At 35.2% G+C, this 27488-nt stretch overlaps 1 protein-coding gene across 1 annotated transcript; it reads right to left on the reverse strand.

The window, feature by feature from the left end:
• Positions 1-4136: 4136 nt before the first annotated feature.
• LOC122010116 (protein GRIP-like) lies at positions 4137-25777 on the reverse strand. The gene is made up of 22 exons (XM_042566521.1): positions 25620-25777; positions 24325-24844; positions 23555-23670; positions 22034-22203; positions 21169-21262; positions 19278-19364; positions 18989-19069; positions 15953-16078; positions 15479-15587; positions 15296-15375; positions 12994-13122; positions 12817-12917; positions 12380-12513; positions 12205-12302; positions 12006-12125; positions 10711-10738; positions 10557-10615; positions 9683-9754; positions 9572-9619; positions 5002-5107; positions 4831-4889; positions 4137-4447 (listed from the first exon to the last, which is right to left on the reverse strand). Exons 2-22 carry the CDS (start codon positions 24818-24820, stop codon positions 4328-4330), a joined length of 2433 nt encoding a protein of 810 aa, XP_042422455.1. The 5' UTR covers positions 24821-24844; positions 25620-25777; the 3' UTR covers positions 4137-4327.
• Between the last annotated feature and the right edge of the window lie 1711 nt (positions 25778-27488).

Raw genomic sequence — 27488 nt, forward strand, 5'->3', positions numbered from 1 at the left:
TGCCTTCTAGGAGGCAAACCTGGTAGCTCCTCTATAAATACATCCGGATATTCTCGGATTACTAGAACGTCGGAGAGTTGAGAACTACTGCCGTCTTCAGTATGAATAAAAGATAATAGAAAACTCTGACAGTCATGTGACAACAGCTTCTGAGCCTGAATTGTCGAAATGATCGATATGTCGTCGTCTCTGATGCAGTGAAATCCCACGAGGGTTGTGTAACCACGAATCACACCACAGACAAATCTCAAAATCTCTCTCGCTAGGTGGTGCCCTAGGTGCTCCTGCCACAGGCACACTCACGATCGCAAACTTGGCTCTAATACCATCTGTAACGCCCCGACCCGAGCGGGCCCCACCCGGACTGAACCGGGAACGCCACCTAAATTGTCCATCAGGTTGACGACTAGCTCCGCAAACCACCGGATCCTCTGGACCGCTTTTTGCGATCTAGGGGATGGTCCCTTTGCATGTTTTGGCGAAGATGAATGATCCCCACCTATTTTATAAGTGGAGGACATTCATGTTGGTGCAACCTTAGGTCAAGGTTGACCTGGTTGACCAGACTCGAGTTGACTTGGCTCGAGTTGTGTTTTGATATTTGACGAGTTATGTTTGACAATGTTTGACGTGAACAGAAAAGTTGTACCTTGATGTTTTACAAGGATACAAGCTTGGGAGATTGTGGGTGCAACCCGTGGTCAAGGTTGACCTGGTTGACCCGAGGTGAGTTGACCTGACTCGGAAAAGTCCAAGCAGGGAGCTTGGCACGGGAAAAGTCCAAGCAGGGAGCTTGGCATGGGAAAAGTCCAAGCAGGGAGTTTGGCATGGTGAAAAGACCAAGCAGGGAGCTTGGCATGGGAAAAGTCCAAGCAGGGAGTTTGGCATGGTGAAAAGTCCAAGCAGGGAGCTTGGCACGGGAAAAGTCCAAGTATGGAGACTTGGCACGGAGAAGTCCAAGTATAGAAGCTTGGCACATGGGAAGTCGGAGAGGGCTCGGTAGCTCGTTCTCGGACCTGGTCGAGGAAGGAGCTCGCTCTCTGGACCGGATGGAAGTCGAGAGGGCTCGGTAGCTCGTTCCCCGTGGTCGAGAGGGCTCGGTAGCTCGTTCTCGGACCGGATGTGGAAAGTCGTGAGTGAAGCCAGGCAGGGAAAGTCCCTGGTGAGTGAAGCCAGTAAAAGTCCAGTGAGTGAAGCCGGGCGATTGGAATTCTGGTGAGTGAAGCCGGTGAAAACCCTAGTGAGTGAAGCTAGGTGAAAGTGAAAGTCCGTGAGTGAAGCGAGGCGGTGGAAGTCCGGTGAGTGAAGCCGGGAGAGGAAAATCCGGATGGATCAAGGCTGATCGGACATCGGTGTTGTGAAGGTCAAGAAGGTCAAGGGAGGTGACCGGATACTTGCACGAAGAGAAAAGTCCAAGTGGGTCAAAGGATTGACCGGACACTTGGGGAGTCTTAGCAGGTCAGGAGTGACCGGATGCTAAGCATGATGTACCAACAGTCAAGGTTGACCGGATGTTGGTTTGGAAGGCTTGGGACTTGGTTTGGGCAAAACCAAGCTCGGATCGATCGATGGATCGATCCTGATACATTGATATCCGGATCGGTGCGGTGACCGATCAATAACAAACAAGAGCTCATCGAGTGTTATCGATCGGTCTGGACCGATCAGAAACAACGATCGAAGGCAAGAAGTTCGGGAGAAAAGCATCTGATCGGTCCCAGACCGATTAGGGTCTTCTGGACCGATCGGGACATAGCTGATCGATCCAGCTTAGCTGATCGGTCCCCAAGACCGATCGGGGTCGTGTGGACCGATCAGGTTGGAGCCTGATCGGTCCAACTATCCGTGGCTCGCCGGCCTTAGTTTCTTCTTCTTCGCTTCTTCTTAGTGGAGGCGGAAAGAGGCCGAGGGCTTCTACAGAGGGTCTTCTTCCTCTTCTTCTTCGATCTGAGTATTTTCTGCTGAGCTTTGTTGAGCTCTTCTTAGCTGAAGCTTCGTTGCTGATGTGTATTGTACTTAGCTAGGGTTATGACAAGAAGGCAAGCTAGGGTTATTACATTTTTGTATTGTACTTAGTTTCCTGCTGTATTCTTGTACTCATGTTTATCTTGCTGTTGCAAGACATTGTGGCGAGGTTTCTCCACTCAGAAGGAGTGATTATTAGCCGGGTTTCCGGGGTCTCATCCACCGACGGATTGATAGGCTTCGTCCACCTTACGGACACGCCGAGGAGTAGGAGTATATCTCCGAACCTCGTTACATCGACGCGTGTTGAGGTTTGATTTCTCCGCTTTTGTTTCTATTATTTTTATTTCTGCTGCGCTAACCTTGACTTGTAGAACGAAACGAACGTTTTGGGGGCGGCTATTCACACCTCCCCTCTCTAGCCGCAATCCATCGATCCTAACAATTCATTCCACCAATGTATATAAAGGGACCATCTCCTAGATCGCAAAAAGCGGTCCAGAGGATTTGCTCTCAGAGATGAATGGTCCCTACTTATTTTATAAGTGAAGGTCATTCATTTCACCAATGCATGCAAAGGGATCATCCCCTAGATCGTAAAAAGCGGTCCAAAAGATCTGCTCTCGGAGATGAGTGGTCCCCAACTATTTTATAAGTAGAGGTCATTCATTGTAGGGCTGAGCATTCGGTCAAAACCGAATCGACCGAACCGAATAGACCGAAAACCGAATAAATCGATTTTTTTTTCAACCAACCGAACCGACCGAATTCTCTACAAAAATCGAACCGACCGAACCAATAAAAGATCGGTTAATTCGGTTTTTGACCGAATAAACCGATTAAACCGAATTTTAAATCTTTATTTGATTTTAATTAAAAAAAGAAGACTTTTTATTTTATTTATTATATTTTTAAATAAAAATAAATTAATAAATATTTTTACTCGGTTTAATCAGTTTAACCAAATTACAAAATTTAAAATCGAAACCGAATCGAATTTTAAAAAAAAAACCGAAAACCAAATTAACCGAACTAAATTCCTAAATTCGGTCGGTTCGGTTCAGTTAATTCGATTTTATCGAATTTTTACTCTCCCCTAATTCATTCCACCAATGCATGTAAAAAAATCATCCTTAGATCGTAAAAAGTGGTCCAGATAATCTGTTAAAAAAAAACACCTTGCCCAAAAATAATACCACTTATTTATAATAAAATTAAGATAACATCATGCCTAATATAATTTATACGAAATATATTTATGAAAACTTATTGATTTATGAATATTATTTTGACCAATTCTAAACCAACTTTTTTAGGCCGGACTTGAAATGTACTTATTGGAATTTAAGGTCTAGTATTGTTGATCCATGATAAAATATGGATAAGTAAATTATAAAAAAATACTCTAAGATAATGGCCCTTTATAGGGAGGAGATCTAGGTCTAACGAGTAATACTTAGCTAATATGTTGTGGAAAATTTTCTTGATTCAAGGTCTAACCGATATATCTACAGTCCTCATTTGGATCTCACTTCAAGCCAAAAAAAAAATCATTAACATACTTTCAAACAATCCTAACTCTAGCCCCCACCGATATGATAAAACATGAATGTGCTTTTATAACTCTGAATTTATCGGTTTGATAAACTGGGAAAGGTCATCTACTTTGAAATTAATCCGGTGAAGATCACTAGGATTGCAATGATGGTTCACACCATAATATTGGAAGAAACATGAGAATCCAGCACACCTCCTTCCCTTTGCCTTGAGAGATGAATGAGTAACAATTGATGCACGTTGTTAATCATCACCATGATCAGCAATTCTTTAAGTCAACCTCTGCATGAATTGCATGAGGCAGTTTTTTGGAGCTCCAAAAACAATTAGTTGAACTACATGGATATGGATATGGATATGGCTATGCATTGTAGAACTGACAACTGCAATGTGAATTTGATACTTCAGAATTGTTCACCGAAAATTAAGAATCAATAGCACGAGTATATTCTCATTCAACACCACCAATAGTATATAATCGCTGCAAAATTTGCTAGAGTTTGTGATCCTAATCATGTTGAACCTCACCTGTACGTGATCTGGTTAAGGAGATGGTGTTAAAAGTACAAGAAATGATAAAATAATGGTCAGCAAATTGTACATTAAACAAGAGATGAGAAGGAAAAAACCGGTTCCATTTTTAGCTTTTGGTAATGGGTTATATACACAAATAGGTACAGCAACGATGGTCACAAACTGGTTCCTTTGGAATTCCTTGAAACAGCATGGAACACTTAGAAGATAATACAAGGCAGCTCTCTGTAATTATCGGGTGATGGTGAACAAAAAGAATGCCACGGTCTCACTAGAATGAAAATCTAGAGAAGAGAGATGACTTTGGTGTAGATGCATCCGAATATGAAGCTGCAGCTGGACTGGAGATGAAATCATTAGAGGAGCGGTATGCTTGTTGACATTTCCGTATCTGTGGAGAATGGAGATAATACTTATACCGAGGGCAAAAGAGATGAACATTGACAAATACATGTTTTTGTGAGTAGATTAATAGGAAAGACTTGAGAAAAGCATAAGCATCGCAACAAATTCAATCACATTTTGAATGAGTATATTAAATGAAGGGGAGTTTGAATATTAAATGAAGTTATGTAATCCTATGAGTTCAAGCTATCGAGAAAAGCATAAGCATTGTAGCAAATACAAGGGAAGTTTGAACATCAAATGAAGTTATGTAATCCTAAGAATTCAAGCTATTAGAAAATAAAAATTTTACAAATTTGCCATTTGATAAATAAGGGATTATCTCTCAGACACAATAGTATAGTAATAAAGGGGGCATCATGGCATTACCTCTTCAGGGCTAAATTGTAATAATGTTGCAACCACCGGAAGCAATACTTCCACTTCACCTGGCAAAATTGGAAGGTTAGATTAATGCCCTGTTCCTTTCTGGCCATTCTCATCTCCAAGTTCAAATAAAATTGATATGGTCCAGCAAAAAAATGAAGTGTGGTCTTGTACCAGTTTCTAGCAGTTTTAAGATGACATTTTTCAGATACATCATATCAATTCCTTCCCGTTTGTTTGATCTATCCATGTTCCGAAGTTCCTCCTTTAACATTGCTTCCTGTAACATATAGCAGTGTCATAATGAAAAATCAAAAGTAAAACCATTTCCTTGTTCTAGGCATCATGCATTTAGCACAGATGGAAAGATGAGGTCAAGGTCATCAATCAGTGCAATGAACCAGATATGAAATAAAGGGTAAATTATTAATGAAAAAAAAATATTACTGTTGTTTCTTACCCAAGTTAAATGTTACATCAATCTGTGCATCTAGCTGAAGTTGCATACAATCATCACTTGCATGTTTTAAATATGTGGTTGATGGATGATGGTTGATATGTAAAACTTGCTTTTAGTTACTCTTTATATATATATATATATATATATATATATTTTATTCTTCACTAATTAGGCAAATCAATATACTTCAATTGCATTGTTTTCTCTATGTTAACTATAATCATGGTTTAAAATCTCATATCATACTGACAAAATAGTCCAAATGTATTGTTTCAATAAATTACTGAAACTCGATAGAATTTCTCCAACCTCTACTTCATCTCTTTCCTCCTTCAACCTCTAATCCATCACCGGTACCATGCATTAAAATGTCAGCACGATACCAGAACAATATCATTTCAGTAAAAGATTGAAACTCTGACATAGCTTGAGATTTTGAACTTGCCTATAATAACTCAGTTTTTACTCTTTGCAGCTCTCTCTCTCTCTCTTTCCATGATTACAACAATAATTGTTTTTTCAACATAAGCAGCAGCTCTTACTGGATAATTAGCAAAAGAACTAAAATGTAACATAAACATCAGTTGGTTTCTTTTGAATGATGGTGCTCCGTTGATTAAGATTATGATGATATAAGAATTGTTACGGATGAGTGATCGCCCAATGCATATGTTGGGGTGAGTGGAGAGGGTTCACAAAATCCAAGATGGATTGGTGCAATCGTCTTGGATCTTTTACAACTGATGTCTAGTCTCCTGGAAATATCAAGTGAAATTGGGACCCATTGTTGACAAGTTTGAGTTGTTATACATGGACAGATTTGGGTATTATTTTTTGATTCATATTTGTTGGTGCAATCGACCTCCGGGGCTTTGATGTTTGTTTGTTAATAATAATATGTTTAATGAAGTTTGGTCAAAGATAACTTAGCCAAGGAGAAGTTTTGTCAAGTCAATGTTGACTGGATGATTAGCAATGGAAGTCCTAAGAGGAGGTTAGGCAAGGGTAAGAAGTCTATAAATTGGCTAGTTCTAACTGGAGGTTAGGCAAGGGAAGGGTGAGAAGTCTACTCAGTGACTAGTCCTAACTGAAGGTTAGGCAAGGGAAGTCCTAACGGGAGATTAAGCAAGAGTGAGAAGTCTACCGAGCGACTAGTCCTAACTGAAAGTTAGGCAAGGGATCTAAATGGAGATTAAGCAAAGGTGAGAAGTCTACCGAGTGACTAGTCCTAACTCCTAATGGGAGGTTCGGCGAGTAAGAAGTCATAATTGGAGGTTAGGCAAGGGAGAAGTCCTAACCGGAGGTTAGGCAAGGGAAAAATCCTAACCGGAAGTTAAGCAAGGAAAAATCCTTGGGGGAGATAACCCTAAGTAATGAGAAATCTTGAAAGAATGAACTCCGAGCAAGTGTGACCGAAAGGTTTCAGTTAACCGTGCCCGGTCGACCAAACCAACAAATATTGAATTTTGCTAACTCTGTTTTACTTTACTATTTTATATCTATTATGTTAACTTAGTGTTGCAGGAAAGTCTTAGTCAATTAGGTTGATCGAACACTAAGCAGGACTAGAGAAAGTCCAAACAGGTCAGGAAGACCAAATGTTTGGTGGATAAATTAAAGTAAGCTCCTATAGTGGAGTAGTGAGGATAATTAGATCCAACCTAAAAATCTAGGTTAGGACCAAGACTAGATCCTAGTTTTAATTAGACAGACTCTAATTCACATTTTATTAGGGGTGAGCAGTCAATCCGCCAAACCGACCAACCCGCTTATACCGACCCGAACCGAACCGAAAAAAAATGATCCGCCGGATATAGGGCCGGATGTAGGGTCCTAATATTGCATTATCTAATCTAGTAGGGCCGGATAGTTTTTTATCTCAATAACCGAACCAATCCGATCCGATCACCCCTACTTGTAGCAACTAATGTTGATAAGCTGTTACACGTTGTAGCAACTATTGCCGATAAGCTGCTACACGTTATAATAGTTATTTCCGATTAGCTGCTATAACGTGTAATGAGTAATGTCTATTATCATTTTAAAAAATTTTATTTTTTTTGTTATATTTATATTTATATTTTATATTTCATTAGATATAGGGTCGGATATCCAAATAACTGACAACCCGTCGGATATTTGAAACATAAGAACCGCCGGATATAGGGCCGGATGTAGGTCCCGATTTTTCATTATCTGATCTAGTAGGGCCGGATAATTTTTTACCTCAATAACCGAACCAACCCGATCCGTGATCACCCCTACATTTTATACATATGTGCTTCTAACTCTGTGTTGCAAGGATATATTGTTTTTAAGTTAACAAATGTAAGAAGGTTTATTGGAGGTGTCTCAGATGATTGGAGGCACCTCAGATGACCGAAGGTGCCTCAAGTGAAGGAGGGTGCCCCCAATGGAGGCGCCTCAGATGACTGAAGGCGCCCTGAAGTTGATAAGCGCGAAGGATGAACTTCAACATATTGAAGGTGCCTCAGATCCATTGGAGGCGTCTGAAGAGGATAAATGTCAAAGTTTCATATCAGATTAGCATGCATGGAGGCGCCCCAGAGGAACCAAGGCCCCCTAATGCCTTATAAAAGAAAGCTTTGGCCACAACTCTCATCACCAATCCTGATACAAGTTTCTACTCAATTTTGCTGTACTTTTATCTTGCAACTAATGTGCTACGACCGTATTGCGCCGAACTCATGCTCGAGCTAACTTCTACAACAAGAACCATACCGACGTCGAGCTCCTAGTGTCGGTAAAACAATTTATTGTTGATTATTATTTTATTTACATAAGAAAATGTAGTGTGTTACGCTTTCTTCATCCTTGTACCCGATCTCTCTAACCGAAGGTTCTTCGGGAGAGAATTTAGTGAATTGCCCATTAGAAACGTCCCAAGCGGGCATGGGCCTTGTCACTGGGTTATAAACCAAGTAATCAACCGTGTGTTGTTCTTTGACTTGTATTATTCTATTTTTATTCCGCTACACACTCGATTTTCAATAAGTATTTTTAAACCGAAAGCAAAAAGAAGCACGTACAAACAATCCTACAATATTTAGTTATTCAACTATTGACTAATCATTCCAACTAAACAAGCAAATGAATGTTTATCCATTCATCCATTTGTTCAAACAAACAGGCAGGAGGATAAATTTATCCATCCATTTGCTTATCATCAAACTATCTTCATCCATCTTTAGACTTAATCCGTTCCAACTAAACTGGCCCTAAGTTTTCTTATGTTATGAATTTTATTAATTAAATATGAATTTTTGTGGGTCCTAAGTTTTCTTGTGTCGTGAATTTTATTAATTAAATATGGATCTTTACAGGTCATTAACTATTAATTGTTGGAAGACTTAGGATAGGTTTATACATAATAGCTTGTTTGAAATGATGCGAGACACTGCCATGCTATACCCGTTAAAACTCTAATCATTAATCGGATAATAACCTCTGAAAACAAATGCTTACAAAGTTGGGAATGAAGATATACTATTCTTTACACTCCCTAGTATATCAAAAGAAGGATGATTGCATGGATCTTTTTATGAAACATGAATCTAGACATGCCAATTTAACATTTCCATAAACAAAAAAGTGGATGCTCTTCCAAGAAATCCATGGGGACCAAATAGTAAAATCATTGATGAAACTACATCTTGTTGGCTACCTTAATAACATGTTGCATCCTTCAATTATGTCATAATAGTACACATGCAATATCCTGCAACATTGGAATAACTTGTCTTTCTAATGTTTTCCTTCTTATCATAAGCTTTTAATATCAATTGTAGGTGATGCTACTTGCTAAAAGCTAATAGCTATAAAAAGGTAGCTTGGTAATGGTAAAAACTATCACGTTTGTATTCATGTCTCAAATTTAGCTCCTTAGATGCAGTTCTTACATATCTCCAGATCATATCCAATCTTCAAAAGCAAATCCAAAACCTCTGCTAGAACTGATATCTAAAGTCATTTTATTACATAGGATATGTCTCTATTACTCCATCTTATTGTCAGCATTCTATAAATAAAATATGTCCTTGAGTGTGTTTAAGAAGTTTATTTTCTGCAAGAATTAATTGTTTTGTTTTTTCCAACTACAAACACAGTCAAACTGCTATCTAAGCATTTTTATAATATATGTTATGCAACTCACTATGCTTAACAAGGTTATTTGTAATACATCCTTCAACGAAGGAGCATGCTCATGCAATTAAGCAAGTTTTATAGTTTCAAAATTGAGTGCCAGAAAAGTAAAGTATCAACCTGTTGACTATGAAGACGATTTTCACGCTCAAGCTCTTCAATCTCTTCCTGAAAATATCAATAATCAAAATCATACGACAAATAAAAAGCTATGACAAAGTTGAATCATACTTGAAGTGCTAAAATATGTCTTTGCGACTGAGCAAGCTCTTCCTCCCTCTGAGCTTGTTGCCTAGCTAGAAGCTGAAATCCAAAAATCCAGAATTATTGATCTCAGTAGGTTAAAGAGTTCATACTTGAGATCAGTGTATTATCAGACAGCAACTTTTCACTTATCCTCATCAATAAATACCAATAAGAATTGAAAGTTGGTCACAGAAAGTTAAGATAAAAGAATTAATATATACTTTATAAAGGACACTGCAATAAGGTCATTCATTGCAAGTACAACTTATTCAATTATCCAAGTTACTTGCATCATTGGTTAGTTCAATGACCAGATTACAATAGCATGCATCGTTCTAAGCATTCTAGACCAATTCTAGAATATATATTTCATATACTGAAATTCTGTAAAAAAATATTATTTTTTCATTGAAAGCATTAGACAACAAAGGCATAACTAGAACCGATTAATTGACTCTGAAGTTTTGGATAAGTTATTTTGTTAAGAACACCAAGGATTTTATTCTCACAGAAACATTGGTCTCATCCATATTGCATTCCAAGGAGAGGATTCAACTAGGGGTCTCTTAGATCTTTTATAATGCAGCATTTGATGCAGAATACATTATTACAACAACAACCATCAAGCCTTATCCTACTAGGTGGGGTCGGCTATATGGATCTGTTTACGTCATTGAGCTTTATCTCCTATTATATCATCATCTATACTTAAATAAATTTTATCTTATTTTATTGTTGCAGTACCTTAAAAAATCTAGCATGCCTCAACACTTTAATTTTTTTCAATGATTCACAAAATACTTATTCTCTTCAATGGAAAACCCAAAAGAAAAAGGCTGTAATACTACATGTCAATTACCAGTATTTGCTGTTCAGCCACTGCAATGCTCGAGGATTGTGCATCCTGCTTTTGAGAAACTAAAATTTAAACATGAAAGGGATCACAGGAAACAGCAATTAGGAACAGTCTTGCATAAGATGAAGATTATCAGTAACATTGTACTTATACTCACCTTCATTATGTGTCTCACTATTTGCAACCTGGAATCCATAATAGTGTCACATGTATATTTCAAATAAGATAAAGAAACCAAAAGGTAGGAAATGTATAGCATTCTGAATAGTGAATATTGATTGGAGTACCAGTTTGTCATAATAAAAAAATGAAGAGAAATAGGCTTTTTGCTCAAGTAATGAACCATTACTTGAAAAATGTAGATCACCACGATGTGCAGATTATGAAGTACTCAGCAGAATGTTAAGAAAGAACATTTAAAAAATGCATTAACGACTTGACCAAACAAATGAGCATTTACAAAATTAGCATGGATTGTCATATTTCATGTAACACCAACTCAATCGAACTATAGAGGATCAAGGCATGAACCACTAGAAGCTTGATCTTCCAGTTAAAAAAATCCAACAGATACTATCTAGATTTCCTTTTGGTTCACCAAGGATAGAAAGCAATTAGATTCATAATCATCATTGTCGTCAAAGCTATGTTTGCCTCAACTATTTGGGGTTGGCTGACAAAACATAATTAGATTAGTCCACATTCTTCAAAATTTTCTGTCATTTTAAAGTCACAGGACCTTATCTAAAAGTTTGCCTATAAATAACAACAACAAAAAAAAAAGGGAGCATTTCTTTTTTCCTACCTTTATGGCTTTATCACAACACTTAAGTCGTCTGCTAACAAGACCATTCTTTCTCAAAAAGATCTCTTTCATATCAATGTTTGTTTCAGTTTCTGATTTCTTTAGTCAATGAATTTGAGAAGATACAATCATAATGGCTTCTAACCAGGTTGGATCTTATTATGCTTTATTTGCAAAATAGAAACATTGCAAAAATAATTAAACCGCAAATTTCTTAAAACAACTGGAAATGGATGTTAAAGTTGAATGTTTATCCCTGAAGTTTGAACTATTAAAAAGGAATCAACAAACATAAATTTGTATTGATTTATTGAGGGAGATATATGTTTGTATTATTAAGTTCATAGTGGCAGGCAATTTGGACTAGACTCACCCAAGCCCAACAAGTGTTCAAGCTCAACATAATTGAGAATATATTACAGGCATTTGCATGGTTATAACTTGATTTTTGCGCAAATACAATGTTAAAATGGACTAAGTGTCTCTCAAAAAACAAGCAATAGGAAAAAGAGCAAATATTTATATTATTATAATTAGATTTCAGCCATTAAGATTAGGAACATAACTTCAGAAATCTCAAACTTATAACAAATGGACAAAAGAAAGTTAACGCTTTCATCACAGAGAATAGGCAATAAGGAACATACTCGACGATTTGATTCCAATGAGAGACGAAGATTCTTATTATCTTCTATTTGCTTAGCTATTTCCTTATCTTTTTCTTCAATTGTTCTTTCCGCAATATCACGAAATACATCATGTTCTTCCTACAAGTAAAAGAACCTTCATAAGTAAAACGCTGGACTGAGATTAGCTTAAATCATTAAAGTCAAGGCAGAATGATACCTTCAGCTGCTCATAACGTTTCTTAAGATCATCCACCTCATTTTGTAAATGATCTCCAAAATGTTCAACCTTTTGAGATTCCAAGGTTTTATATTTCACTATAATAACCGAGGATTTGTATCACATATTAATTACAGAGAAAAAAAAAGGAGGGTGAAGGTATGAGATGTATTACCTCTCCAACTTTCTTCCATACTATCCAGTTTGTTCTGCCACATATCTTTGTCTGACATATACTGGGCAGTAGTAGCCTCAAGCTTGATAGTTATACTTCTTAATTGACTATTGACATCATCAAGCACAACATCCCTGAAACAGAGTTAAAATTGATTCTGAAACAGTTAAGAGAAAATAAAAGGGCATTAAATATTCAAATGCAAGTAGTCTGTTGGTGAAAAAAAGTGGTCCGCAAGATTCTTTTTTGCAAATAATATGCTTTTGCAGTTTCCCAACTATTACCTGTTAAAAAGCAGACTGCTAAAAAGAGGCAAAAGTGAACTCTGAAATCAGTTTTAATTACAGCTCAGCATATTCATGAAACTGTGTTTCTTGGAAAATCAAATTCCACTCAATAATCTTAAACCATTATTTACAGACCCATCACTAATTTACCTTGCATTGATCTCTTTAACATGTTCTTTCAAAGCATCTTCAAGAGCTTGAGTAGCTTTGTCCCTTTCCATTAATGCTAAAGCTATTTCTGTTTCAGCTTCCTAAATCTTAGGAAGTCAGGTAACTCTCCATAATAGTAATATTGTCATGTTAGTATGAAGAAAACAACCAGCTTACCTTCAAAGCTTGCTCAAGAGACAAGAGCATTTTTGAGTTCTTAGCTTCAGCTAGCTCAGCATCTTTTTTCTGGAGAAGTGCATGGGCACGGACCTTATATGCAGAAAAATCTTCTTCAAGTCGCTTCACCTGCAAAAGTTTGAAGAAAATCATTTTTCCACAAAAGAAATAATGTGTCAAAGTAGATACTCAGTTAAGAACTGTAACTACAGCGTTATGTAAATGCACAAGCATGATAAGATTAGATGTAAATACTAATATTAAGGAAAGCCAATGTGCAGATTTTTTGGATAGTGAAAAAGTATTTAGATGAACATGGTATTTGAGGAAGAAAACACCAAACTGATCTCTATGTTGAAGCTAATCAGCACGATTGCACTTTTCCTCTCTTTCTCTTCCTTCCCTTTTATGTCCTTAAAAGTATGATGCAACACAAAAATCACATCACAAGAAAACAAATTCACCAAAGAAAAAAATATGACATATTGAAGAATAATCTTTTACATGCGATCGTAACCCATTTATAAACTCAAAACAAGCCCATGTCATCTTTAAAATGTCTAACTTATACTCTAAAATTTATAACAAACTTTTAAAAGGTTAACTTATTAACGACTCTTAAAAATTAAAAAATATAGAAATTTTAAACTATGTTTTTGAAAGAAATTTCAAAATTGATCTCAAATTTTTGAACAGCATCACTTTATCTTTTGCATCACACTATTTGCATCTCTATTTATATCCATAGTCTATTAGGTGTTAGGACATATGGTTGTTTTCTAGTCTCTAAAATATGATCTTTGGTATGACTCTTGAATGTGAGTATCAGTTAGTAGAGTTATCAAACTTCTTTCTCAATACCTACTATCTCATATCTAATTCTTATCAAGCATTTGAGTCATTTGATCTTTATATTGATCAAAATGAACATGCACCATATAACTTCCTACACATACTTCTCTTTTTGAGTCATCACTTTATATTTTTTGAATAATGTCTGAAAGGCCTTGCTCACCCAGATGCTGGTAGCCTATGCAAGACAAAAATATTCTTGCAATACATTGACAACCTAAATTTTGGTGTCACATCCTACCAGGAAGTCAACTATTGATTATCATTTCAGCATTTTTTATCAAAGGTTCACATGACTAATTACCAAATAAGTGTATAAGTTGATACTTTTGTCACAAGTTGTACAGAATACTTCAATTCATCATTTTCATTCCCTTGCAGTTATTTTTCATGCTTCTATTTCCTACTTTGAGCTATACACCTCTCTCTTCAACAACTGGGAATCAACATTGCCATAGTGGAGATTTACACGAGTTGTGTGCTGCAGGTAGAGCAGATCCATCTACTTGTAGTGAAGAGAAGTTGGAAGGAATTATAAAGGGAGACAAATCAATCCAAATGCTTCATTCCAATTCCATGCAAATCTGATAAAAATGGAAGCACAAAATGATCTCACTTCCAAATTTACTCTTGTGATTGTCAAAAATGGCCTTCTACACTCTCCCCACTAACATTTAGCCACATCATGGGATGGATGGTTGTGGTTTACCTCACAACCAAGTTTGTCTGTGGACTTCTTCCTTCTCTGTCTGGCAAAGTAAACAGGAGGAAGATATCCCTACTTTTCTACCCCCCCCAAAAAAAAAGACAGCCCGGTGCACGAAGCTCCCGCCATGCGGGGTCCCGGGGAAGGATCCATTGTACGTAGCCTTACCCTGCTTTTTGCAAGAGGTTGTTTCCAGGATTCGAACCCGTGACCTTTTGGTCACATGGCAACAACTTTACCGTTGCGCCAAGGCTCCCCTTCCCCTACTTTTCTACCACAAGGGGCAAAAAATAAACTTCTCCAATAATGGTTTCCAAGACTTAAGTATGAATGGGAGGACCAAATATGTTATAAGAAAAGAAAGGTTTGAACCAACTATAATCATAGTAGATTCAGAATCACAAAGGGCGTGATCTCATAAAAGTTATTAATTTCAGCCATAATGTATAGTCTTCAAGAAGGAGAAATACAAACTACCACCTGGGCAATAAGTCATTCATGGAAAGATGAGCATACAGATACCTTTGGGGAGTTTCTTAACATGCCTTCTTTCAAGTATTATCTAAAAATCAGTCATTCTATGTTGGAATAAAGCCCAAAACTCTTAAGACAGATAAAACTGGAACTCTATTAAAAAACTGAACTTATAAAGATGAAACAAATTTTTCCTACAGTTGAATTTTTTTGCATAAGACTAATAGTATGTACTATGAAAAGCCAGATCAGTCAATAGAACTTCTTTACCTCGTCCTTCACAACTAAAAGTTCAGTTTCTTTTGCACTCAACATTTGGTATTTTGTAGAAGATTCTAGTTCCAATTGACCTGTGAAAATAAGGAACTAGTAAGTTGATTCACTTTGTCTTCACAAATTGAAGTTCTCAAAAATGTCAATAAAAATTAATTATAAATAAATAAATAATCATACTTTTCACTTTAGCTAATTCAATCTCAGACTGTAAAGAGTTACTCTCAGATGCCTCCAATTTAGTTCTAAGAGCATGGCATGCTGCTTCCCAGTCTTGTTTTTCTTTATTCTGAAAAAAAAAATGAAAAAGTAGATATATGATGTAACTGTGGTTTTATTGACACTGTGAAATATGCTACTAGCTCCCGTTTTGGTTGATTTGTGACGAAAAGTTCAAATAACATATTTTTTACAGCTCGGTCACTGCAAAGTCAAGCATACGATAATCTCAATGCCTGATCTTGAAAAAGCAATCAGCACATACTGATCCCTTTGGTAGCAATAACTGTGCCAATTGGAATGCAACAATTACTAGATCTTTACTGAATGTCTTTCAGATATAACTTTAGTCATGCAATAATTTTTTTTTCAATATTTTTCCAAGACATTGGCCAATTTGAATCCAAGGAGTTGTGTAAGAAAAAAATTTTTTACTTGCTCATCTCTAAGATGATTAAGTTCTCCCCTCATTTTCTCCAATGCAGCTCCAAGTCTCACAGCTTCACCTGTAGAAGCTGCATCCAACTCTGCTATCTTTGAGTCTTTCTCAGAAAGGATGATCTAGAAAAATACAAAGAATTAGAAAACACTCCTTATATTAGAACATCAAAAAATTGGGTGCCTATGATATCAAAGAAGCCTACCTGTAGAGTAGAATCTAAAACATATATAAATATTAAAAACAAAAAAAAAATTAAAAAAAAAACTATAGCTATCAAAAAGAGCAGAAAAAAGAACAACTAGATGTCCTCAAAAGACAAGAAATTTAGCATTTTAGCTATATTACCTACTTACTGCATAAATAATTCCTAGTTCACAATGAAAAACATTTCGAGAACAATTAATATCCATTGTATTGGAAGAACCAGATTAATATAACTGAATAAACCATTCTAAGAATCAGAGCTTGATGCATCTTTGGATTCCAATATGGGATGGCTGATCCATATTCAGATCATTGGAGGCCAAGCTGATATTCGTATATTCTCCCAACAAAAGTTGTGCAACTTAGCCACATCCAGTCAATTTAGCATATTAAGAAGACGATAACTTGAGATGGAGGATAGGAGAAATAAATAAATAGAGGAGCCTAAGAGAGAACTATTTTTGGCTTGGTGTTATGAGACTAGATCATGGTAAGGCCTGTAAAAGAGAAGCCCAATTAATTATTTTAGATATTCCAAGAAAGCTACTTTGCATTTTCTAACACTTCAAGTTCACAGGTGATGCGAATAAAACAATAAAAAAAAAGGCCAGTGTAAAAGATAAACTGAACTAGTTCATAATTTAAATTTCATTTTTATTGTATTTTCCCAATTTTGTTATTTAGAATTTTACCATTTATGCCAAATCTAGTATATTTGACTGGGTGTTATGAGACCAGATCATGGTAAGGCCTGTAAAAGAGAAGCCCAATTAATTATTTTAGATATTCCAGCAAAAATACAAAGTTTTTGTGTTTGTTTTAGAGATTCTCTTCCCTACCACAAGTTCCCAAATTGATGCCACGCCTAGTGCTAGCACAATCCAACTTTGTTTCGAATCCCCAATCCAATAATCAGAAACAGCACGTCACACCATCTTGTGACCTTGTCACTCCGCTCTCACTTCCTCATATTCTAGCACATCCTCATTCTCTTCCTTGTGCATCCACTTGACACACATCCACCACCACTTTAAAAACATGGACAAGTCTATCTTCTTCATGCCACATATTCCCCACAATGTACTTCACAGTTCACACCCATCTCTGTCACGCCCCAGAGGAGTCCGCTGTCAGGAGACTGTACGCATGATTAGTGTTAGATGTTATTTCCCTACTTTACATATCAGTTGTACCTGCTGAGTGTTGGACTCACCCCGCCTCCATTGTTGTTATTTTTCAGGTTGATGCTGTCAAGAAAGAGTTCCAGTTGCTAGTCCCTGCAGATCTCAAAGATATTGTTGGTTTTTTTTTGGTTTTCTTACTTAGATTATGCTAAACTTGTTCTGGTTGATGGTATAGACATTGTATGAATTTTGTGATGTCGATGGATTTTTATTCGATATGTTTTACTACATGCCTGCTTGGACGGCAGAAGAGGTGAGTTTGTCGGATTTGTGTTTTATGGGTATAGTGGAGTAGGGTTGGTTTCGAGTCGTGGTATTACTGTTTTGTTTACTTATATATAAACTGCGTGGATGTTTGTGTGGTTGTATTTTATTATTGTTTTTATTCCAGCCGCATGTGGCTGAGGTATATGAGGATGTAGGAAAGTTTCAGATTGTCCGCCGTACAGGGGAGGGGAGATGCTGTCGAAATTTCTTCGGACAGGGACTCCTCCGGGGCGTGACAATCTCCTTGGCTCCTTCCTCTCTGCTTGCCCACTCCATAATTCAGCAAGTTCACTCCCAAACACCTTCCCCTCCACCAGTTTGGTAAACACTACTCATCTTGCCCATCCAAAGAGCTAATGTCTATCCTAGCAACCCACCACAGGGTCAACACCTGTAAACAACAACAATGGCTCCTGCACCAACGCAAAGGACATCTCGGCACTCTTTTCTTCATGACAATATCCTTCCCCCTCTTCCAAATCTGTTCATGCCATTGTTGTAGCAGAAGCTCCTCATTTACTATCTTGAGTTCACTGCCTGCGAGAAATCCATGAGATCATCCTTTAACTTATGTTTCCAACAAGTCCACCAACATTCATACATTGTTCTCACCCTGTCCCAACTGAGGTAGGCAATCCTATGAGATTGAAGCACACAGCCTATCCTTGTGTTGTGTCAAAAGTCCATAGACAAAGTCTTCTAGTATATGATGCTTTAGATTGTATGCTCAGCATTTATTTCATTTCTTCACATGTTTTTCTACTTTAAAAATCTTACACAAAGAATTTGCTTTGGGTACTTCAAACTAGAGTGAACTAACCATTATACGTTTTCCATGGAAGGAAAATTATGAACTAGGATTTGTACTCCTTTCTCCTTCTTCTGCTAGATAGCTATAGGCAACAGATAATGTAACATCCATAACAAGATAAGCCTATATCAAAACTTATCTAAGTTTATATAATATATTCACCAAATTAATTGCTTAAATTGGACAGTAAAGAAAAAAATGATCATCCTGACCCTAATCCACTATTTTCAGTTTTTATTTTCTGTTTGTAATATTCTGACATTTTTCATAATATTTTTTTTATTATTTTAGGGAAAGATCAAGCATATATATTGATGACATGTTTTTAAAAAAAAAAAAATCAAATCTGTATTTTTTTTTTTGGAAAAGAGAATTGCAAGAACCTCAAAGTTCTCTTGAATTAGAGAGTGTGGCCCAAATTAATTTTTGCAAAGCTCTACCTATTGATTGTATGAAAACTAGTTTACTGAAGAACACTATATAATTATTTATTGAAAAAAACAAATAAGCAAGAATCAAATAAAACAACAGTTAGGGTTTAGAATAGTGCAAGTGAAGTATACCTGGAGAGAAGAAATTGTTTCGGCTGCTTTCCTACTTTCTGCTACAGCATCACTAAGTTGTGCCTCCAAACTTTCTATTTTCTTAAGGGGAATGAAGAAAGACAAAATTGTGAGTACAGATCAAGATCAAAGTATTGAATATTTTATTCTAATGGAAAATTGAAACAAAATCACCAAGCTAAGTTTGATCCAAATATTGGGTTGGCTGCATGATTTTTTTCCAATCCTTGAGCTGTATGCATTGGCCACATATCACATTTTAATATCATTTTGGACAAGTCATCTCTACCTTTTGATGCTTAGCAGCAAGTTCTGAGATTGAGGTGTGTCTCTTTTCTTCTGATGCCTGCAGCGAACTCCGAACTTGTTCCAACATCTGTAAAGAATTTAGACAAGCATACAATTAGGCTCTGCTTGGTAATTGTGTCAAAAGGAATTTCCTATGCAACCACAGGATTTAGATAAACACAATAGAAATTTTTATAAACCTTGGGACCTAAATGTAAATTTAATATTATGACCTACCTATAATTGTACATTGATGAATAATAAAGATAGGTAGAGGGGACTATGGTAATTAAACCCAATTAATTTTCCATTACATGGTATCATAGCCAAGTCTTTCCAATTTCAGGATCCTCACTATTTTGGCTGTTCTTGATCCCTCTTGCACATGCCGCATGATCAACAGAAATCCCTCATGAATCTACCTGCGAGCAAAGGTGTGGCAATCTTGTGTATCCACCATGACATTAACTCACCTATGATCCCTCCATGTAAGTTGCAACAAAAACCATGTAAGTTGTAACTTTACTCTAATGATGTAGACCAAGTTGTAAATTATATTAAAATTAATTATAGATATAGAGGCTACCAAGGTAATTAACCTTAATTAATTTTGCCATTACAGGTTCCTCTGATATTCTTTACACGAAATAATAAATCCAAACAAGGTGTTAGTTTCAATTTTTATGTTATTCTTATTCTGAACCTAGAACGATATGGTATCTTGTCGACTATATCACTCACAACACAAACCCCTTTTTTTTCTTAAACTAATCACAATAATTCAATACGAACTCTATGTTAACCTGTCAAAACAAAGACAATATATACAATTTTATTCACCTTAATATTTTTCCATAAACTTCATAGTAAAGAAAAATCTCTATTAACTCTATGATAAGCTTTCTCATATAAAAATGTGCATTAACATTTTTCTTCTCCTTTTAGTAAAGAAATAGCACCATAATTAATTCCATTGCATGAATCTATATTCCCAAAAATAATATTTTTCACTACCTATTCTCTCATCAATCAAGTTTTCTCCAAGTATTATAGTACTAGTAGTTAACTACTCACCCAACAAGAGCAATTTAGTTCACCTCCCTTGTTAAAATTAATTCTAAATGAACAAGGAGATATAATGGATGGACTTGATTGTATGGTGTCAAAAAGTTTAATGATCAGACTGAAGCTAAAGATTTTTTGAGACTAACTTGAAATTTGGCTAGTTTAGGGACCCTTTATATAATTACCATTACTTCCTTCCTAAGGAAATATTTACTGTAAATTTAAGAGAAAATTCATGAACTATGAACCAGTTAATGCAGCTTTTTGTTCATGCTAAGTTACTTATTTAAATTCTATCGAACTGTACAATTTTGCAATCTTCAAACTCTTGTACTTAGTTACTTTAGACTTCACCCAAACACCACCAACTCAAAATATATCCTATTTTCTTTAGGACACAATGAACAAAAGTAATCATCAAAGTCCACAAAATTAAATTTGTCTACATTTACATTCAAAAACTATTCTTTCATCATCCTACCTCAAGATACTATTGCATATTATCCATAAATCCATAATCTAGTTCTACTAAAATCACAACTATGCTTCTTCACTCATTATCTTAAAGCCACGCCTAATAGTGATAATTGATGCTGATATAAGCTTACAACAAGCATAAAGTAGTAAGTTCCTGACAATAATGCACACTTACAGAGGGTTGATTAATTTATGTTTCATAATTTGAATCACAAGTTGTCATGGCCATTATATGCCATGTGGGTAGACTAGGAATTTTGATTGCTTAAAATCTTTCATAGGAAGAACACAAGATTTAACAAAAAGTTACAAACACATCCATGCAAGAGAAAAGGAATAGCATGTTGTACCTGCTCTTTTTCAAAGATGGACTGGTGTAATGCCTCAAGAGCGTTTTCTTTAGCTTCCAATGTGCGACGCATCTCATCAAAATTATCTCTAAGTCTGAATTTAAATAATGTTTGTTAAATTTTTTCCAATTTATTCCTTCAATTGATTATTTAATCATTATAATCTTATTTTAAAAGTAAACAAGTGGTAAAAGACTATAGACTAAAACATATATGAATTAATCTCGATATGTATTTAAGTAAAAAATAGTAAACAAACATTTTGAAATCAACTATCTAATTGATATAATTTCATTTTAAAGCAGGAAATAAAAGTGAACCGCAACAACCAAGTCTTTATCCCATTAAGTAGGGTCGGCAAAGTAGAAAATAAAAGTAAAGAAAATTAAATTAGTAAAAACTCATATGAATTCAAATCAGGACACTTTTAGCATATATTGATGAGCATTGAGTAACAGAACAATATAACACAATAAAATTTTAATTCAATTGAGTCTTAAGTGAATAATCTAAGCGAGAGGATAATAAAGGAATAAATAAAGAATTAAAGTCATCTATCTTGACACGGATTGATGTGTGTTAAAGCATGCAAGTGTAGGCACAACACAATGTGAAACCATGCCATTTTGGCCCAGAACTAAAACTCAGATACATAATGGTATTCAGACATTTAAACCTTTGGTTTTGACTAGTCACTATGATGGTCAATTTTTAATCTTAGTTTGACACCATGCAAACAAAGTTTATACAAACTAGCAAGCAGAAAATAATAATGTAAAGAAGGAAAAGGTAACACTTGAACTATATAAATATTTTGTTGATTGAATTTTAAAGATAATTGTCTTTAATTAAGGAGAGAGATTACTTGCTGTTAGCAGTTCTTAATTGCTGCCTTTCAACATCCATTGATTTCAATGCTTCACTAGCCTGTTGACGACTGCGTTCAAGTTCCTGTTGTACTAAGGCTTGCTGAGAAGATTCTTGCTCAAGTTTCATATTAACTTCATTAAAGCGTGCTTCGAGATCATCTTTTTCCTGGAAAAAAATCAATATAAATCTACAAAGTCACGACCACTTCACAGAACCAAGAAAAATACACAGACAAAAGGTAGTAAGGTACATCTCTCAAATTGACAGATGAGTTCTCCAAAATTCAACAAAACAATTACAAACTCATTCCTGACTTATTCTTTAATAGGAATTTCTAGCAAACAAGGTACAGTGGCAGAAACATTATACAGTATGTAGGATAATCCAAAAAGATGAAAGTGGATGCAAAGGTAAAGAGAGAAGACAAAAAAGAAGTTACTTTCAGAATTTCCTAATTCAAACCGTCACATGAAAAAAATATATATAAACTTAGATGTAAAATTTCATAAAGAGGGTGCCACACTGATTCAATAAAAAAGGGGGGAAAAGCAAAAAAAAAAAAAAAAACTCAAACTACGAGAAGCATAGATTGCTTTCAGTGAATCAAGCATGAACAACATCACAAACAATGTCATGATCTTGTGTAGTGAATTTTTAGCATCATAACCATGTTTTATAAGTCATACAGTTATTTGATGTTCCCAAATAATTGGGTATCATGGAAACATGGTTATGATGCTGAAAATTTAGTGATGTTCCTAAACATGGCTATGATTCAAACTATGGTTACAATTCACATAGCATGTTTCCAAATAGTTGGATTGATGCCAATCAGAATTTTACCAAATAAGTATTTTCAAAGTTAAGTAATTTACATCTCCAAATAATAGTTAAATGAAAATTAGGTGCACAAAATTATGAAAAAAATTGTAAAACCACATTAATGTATATTCCTTTCATTAGTTATCCGCATCTAAACCTTAAAGCAAGAACCCAATATCTCTTGAAGCCTATAACTAGGAGGAATTTCCTACCAGAGATTTACTTAATTTCCTGGATGGTACAAGAATTTTCTACCAAGATAACTAGCCAAGGGTTCATCCTAGGTTAATGTGAATGTTCTATCTATCTTACAGTTTCTACTTTTTTAAAAAATAATTACATAAGCATTAAATCTAACTGAAGAAGGAAAATTGAAGACAAGTTCATTGACTGTAAGTCATGCTATGAGGAAGGTATATTATTGACCACATGTACTAAACAGGCTAATACTATCTTTACCATGAGTCATTGCTTTTCTTTGAATCTAGAAGATAGGTGCCTTAGATCTCACAGAAGAGAATAAAAAAAAATATGAAAAATAAAACCGTCTCTAGATGCTGTGCTGCAGAAAAAACATCTGTTATTTGCCAAATGCAGTCAAATTCTGCCAGCTCCACAAATTAAAGAAAGTCCTGCTCTGACATAAAAGATAAGAACCAAAATTAAAACAATGTGCTCCAGTTTCCATTATCACCTTTTGTATGTCTTGTATCCTCTGTTTTGCACGTTTATGAAGCCTTCCAAACTTGGTATCCAGCTCAACATATTTCTCATCACGCTCCTTTATTTCTTGTTCCATTTTCTGATGAACTACAGAAGTAAAAGAAATATAGTCATTAAAGACATTATAATTAACTTTAGAAAGACATCTAATATCTAAAGAAGCCTTTAATATGTTGATCCAAAAATTACTGATCTCTACTTAATTATTTGTTGTTGTGCACAACAAATGTTCCATTTGCAAGAAGCAAATACCTAATCCATTTGCTATCTATTCTTTAACTCTTTCTGAACTAAAGCATCAAAATCCACACGATGACTTATCTGCTTGACTTGTTAACTAAAAAATGTTTCCTTCACAGGGAATACATAATAAACAAAAGAAGACAATGAAATATCACATTCACACTATTAATAAATCCAATCATAAGTTTCCTTTCGGAATGAATTAACAAAGCCTATTCCAAATTTAAAACTGAAAGGAGCAAACAAGTATTTGATCAAACAAACTGCAGTATTAAAACTAGAAATGGCAGATATAAGCAACCATTTGATACAAATGCAAGCTGGATAGGGGAAAACTTGACAGATTTTTACAGTTATATTCCTTTTGTAATGGCCAAATAATTCTTCATTCTAAAGAAGAATACTAATTTTCAATGAATGAGATACAAAAAGCAACACAGGAATGGATATGGATCTTTTTTTGTTAAAAGTTAAAACTGTTAGAAATGAATGGCTAACCTTCAATTAACTTTGCAGACAACTCTTGGACCTTTCCATCAGCCTCCGAGTAGGCTATACGGAGATGCTCCAAAGCATCCTCTGCTGCCTTTTGTGTTTCCTTCTTCTCTTGAATCTCCTTACATAAACATTTTATCTGCTCATGGAGGTTGTTGTCGTCCTCTGAAGATCCTGCATCTTCTCTACCATGTCTCTCTTGATCAGAAGCACATTCTGGACGAAATTCAGATTTTAGGTGATCTAATTGTGATTTCCAGTACTCATTTTGAAAACTGAGCTCAACGACCATTTGCCTAAGTTCATCAACACTCTCATCCTTGTCAGCAAGATTGTGATGAATGCCATTTTCCATGTTGGTAGAACTATTTACTCTGTCATCTTCAGCAATTGGTTGCTCCATTAAACCTATACTGTGATTCTCATTAATACTTTTCTGCACATTATCAAAGACTATTTCTCTCTTTGGTGAGATAGGTTCATTCTCTCCTGTAAGCATATCAAAAAGACAAAATGGACCGACCTGCAAAAATAGAACAACCAAAATCAGTGTTCTAATGCCATAATAAAAATGGTTGAAGAAATTAAAAAAATGCCAGATTCAAATAAATCAGCAGCAACAAAAACTTGAAGAACTAACAAACTTCCATCACCGATCAAGGGTAACTTCCTAATTTGTAGCTACCAGTTTTGCTGCAGAAGTCAACAACTAGTCTCTCTTTACTTCACCATTCACAGGAGTAGCAACAAAACTCTTTTCTTTATGAACCAAATATATACAAAAGTAAATAACAGAACAACGTACTTTATGTAGAGATGGTGTACGAAGATAACAACAGAACTAAATGGAATTGCATCTCCCAGACACAGCATTGATCCAACTTGCAGCAATCAGTCAGATTTCACTTCTCGGTATTTTTCAGAAAATTAAGCACCAAATCACCGCAGAAATCATAACAGCCAAATCTACAGCCCCAGATCTGGGTTTTCGTAAATAAGATCTTGGATAAATATTATCAGACTCATACAAGGGCAAGGCTAATGGGAACTTAGACCAAGCATGCATTCCATGCTCGCGCTTTAAGAAAAAACTGGTTAAAGTCGCACTCCGGCAAGGAAAATAAAAGGGAAGGCCCAGAAACCATTTCCACACAGCTTATGAAGCTATAAAGAGAAATTGTTCGCCTAAACATTGAATCGGGCATTCTGCCTGAATCTGGAGATAGAACGTGGCAGAGAAGAACAAAAACATTACGAATCAGATCGGATAGGGTAATGAGAAATCAACGCGAACTCACCTGAGAGAGATCTGGAGGTAGAGAAGGGCTTCGTGATCTCTCTCTCCCTCTCTCCCTCTCCCTCTCCCTCTCTCGTCCTCTCTCTTCCCGACGGCTTCAACTCCGGGTTTTCCTATTCCTTCTCCCGTCTGTGTAGGTAAATTTGATCCATTTTACATCTTCACCCTTTTGTTTAGTTTTTGGTTCAAATTTCGTTTTCAAAATTAGTCCTTTTAACTTAAAACTTAGTTAAAGGCTAAATAAGGGGGAAATGACATTTTTTATTTATATGGTTAAAGGAACGCCCTTATTTAAAAATTATTAAAGATTCAACTATGTCAGTCAAATCGAGTAAAATTTATGGCATTTAAATTTATTTGATGAAATAACTGAGTATTGACCAGTCGAGCTTAAAATAAATTAAATTATTAAAATGGTTATTTAAATTTAACTTGATTTTTTTATAAACTTGGATTTGATTTCAAGCTTGAATTGAGTTTATTCCGTTCAAATATCAATAAACTCTAAATTCGAACTTATTTAATGATTTATAATTTTTTACATTTTAAATTTTATTGGGTTATTGAATTTATAATAGAAGTTTATTTGTTATTTTTTAAATAAAAAAATTATTTATTTATTATATTGACAAGAGTTGATTGGTGAGTATAATTTATAAATTTTATTTGTGAACATTATTTTCAAATAGTTCATCAACTTTATTTATGTTAGTAAAAGATGATTATATTCAATTCAGATATCCCTCAGAGTTCGTTTCTAAGTTATGTGAAAAGAGATAAATCATAAGGTTAACTTATAACAAACTGTCAAGTAGCTAGGGGCGGGAGGAATTTTTCCTAAATGTATATACCCGTCGAGAATTGATCCTTGCCCCCACACAATCTTTATTTATTGTAGTAAAAAATAATCATGTTCTCCTAGACATCTCTCATCAGACTATGTGAAAAGATGTAAATCATAATTTTAATTACAAACATTAATGAGTTGAACACAAAATTAATCCATACCTATTTATATAATTTAACAAGTTATTCAACTTTATTCATTTAATTAGGCTTGTGAACTATTATAAATACATTCTTATCAAGTGGAATATCAAATTTACTCATGAATATTTTTATTTCATTAATAGCTCCATATCCCACCTTCAATAGTGGTAAAGATTATTAAGTTCGTTTAAACCCTGAATCGATCAAGCGGATTTGATTATTCAATAACATTCACATTATAACATCTATAGTTTTATAGTTATTATAATTTGTATTGTAGCAATTAAGAATTGTAATTGTTACAATACTTGTTTGTCTAATATTCAGATTACAACCATTACGATTTCACGTTACAATATGAATTTATATGATTTAAAATTAGTATAACTACTATAATATTATAATATTTGTAGTTGCTATACCTCATATACTTATCTTATTCATATAATTGACGGATCAATTTAAGATTTAATGTGTACGATAGAAAATAAATAGATAACAATATTAGATACTATATTTAAAAGTAGTTTTATGTGGCAAAAGGTGATTTGTTCGCCCCTGCCAATCTGTCCCTAGGCCAACATGAATGAGGTAAATTATTGATGACTACTAGCCATTAGTACAAATGGTCAAGACATGAGGGAGGTTATACTTGATCACGTCGAGTTTTGATCCCAAAATCTTATATGACAATATCCCATGTCTTAATCATGCACCGTCCTTAGGGGACAAAATGATTTTATAAGAGGAGGATGGAGCTGGACAATTTTTTTGATAAAAAATAAAAGAGAGTACTCATATTAAAAAAAACTCTTTTCATTGTTGCTCGATTTTAGGGTTTAGGGTTTAGGGACTAAAAAATTGGCATTTGATGAAAAAT

This window comes from Zingiber officinale, chromosome 8A (assembly GCF_018446385.1).
Source record: "Zingiber officinale cultivar Zhangliang chromosome 8A, Zo_v1.1, whole genome shotgun sequence".
NCBI classification, from domain to species: Eukaryota; Viridiplantae; Streptophyta; class Magnoliopsida; order Zingiberales; family Zingiberaceae; genus Zingiber; species Zingiber officinale.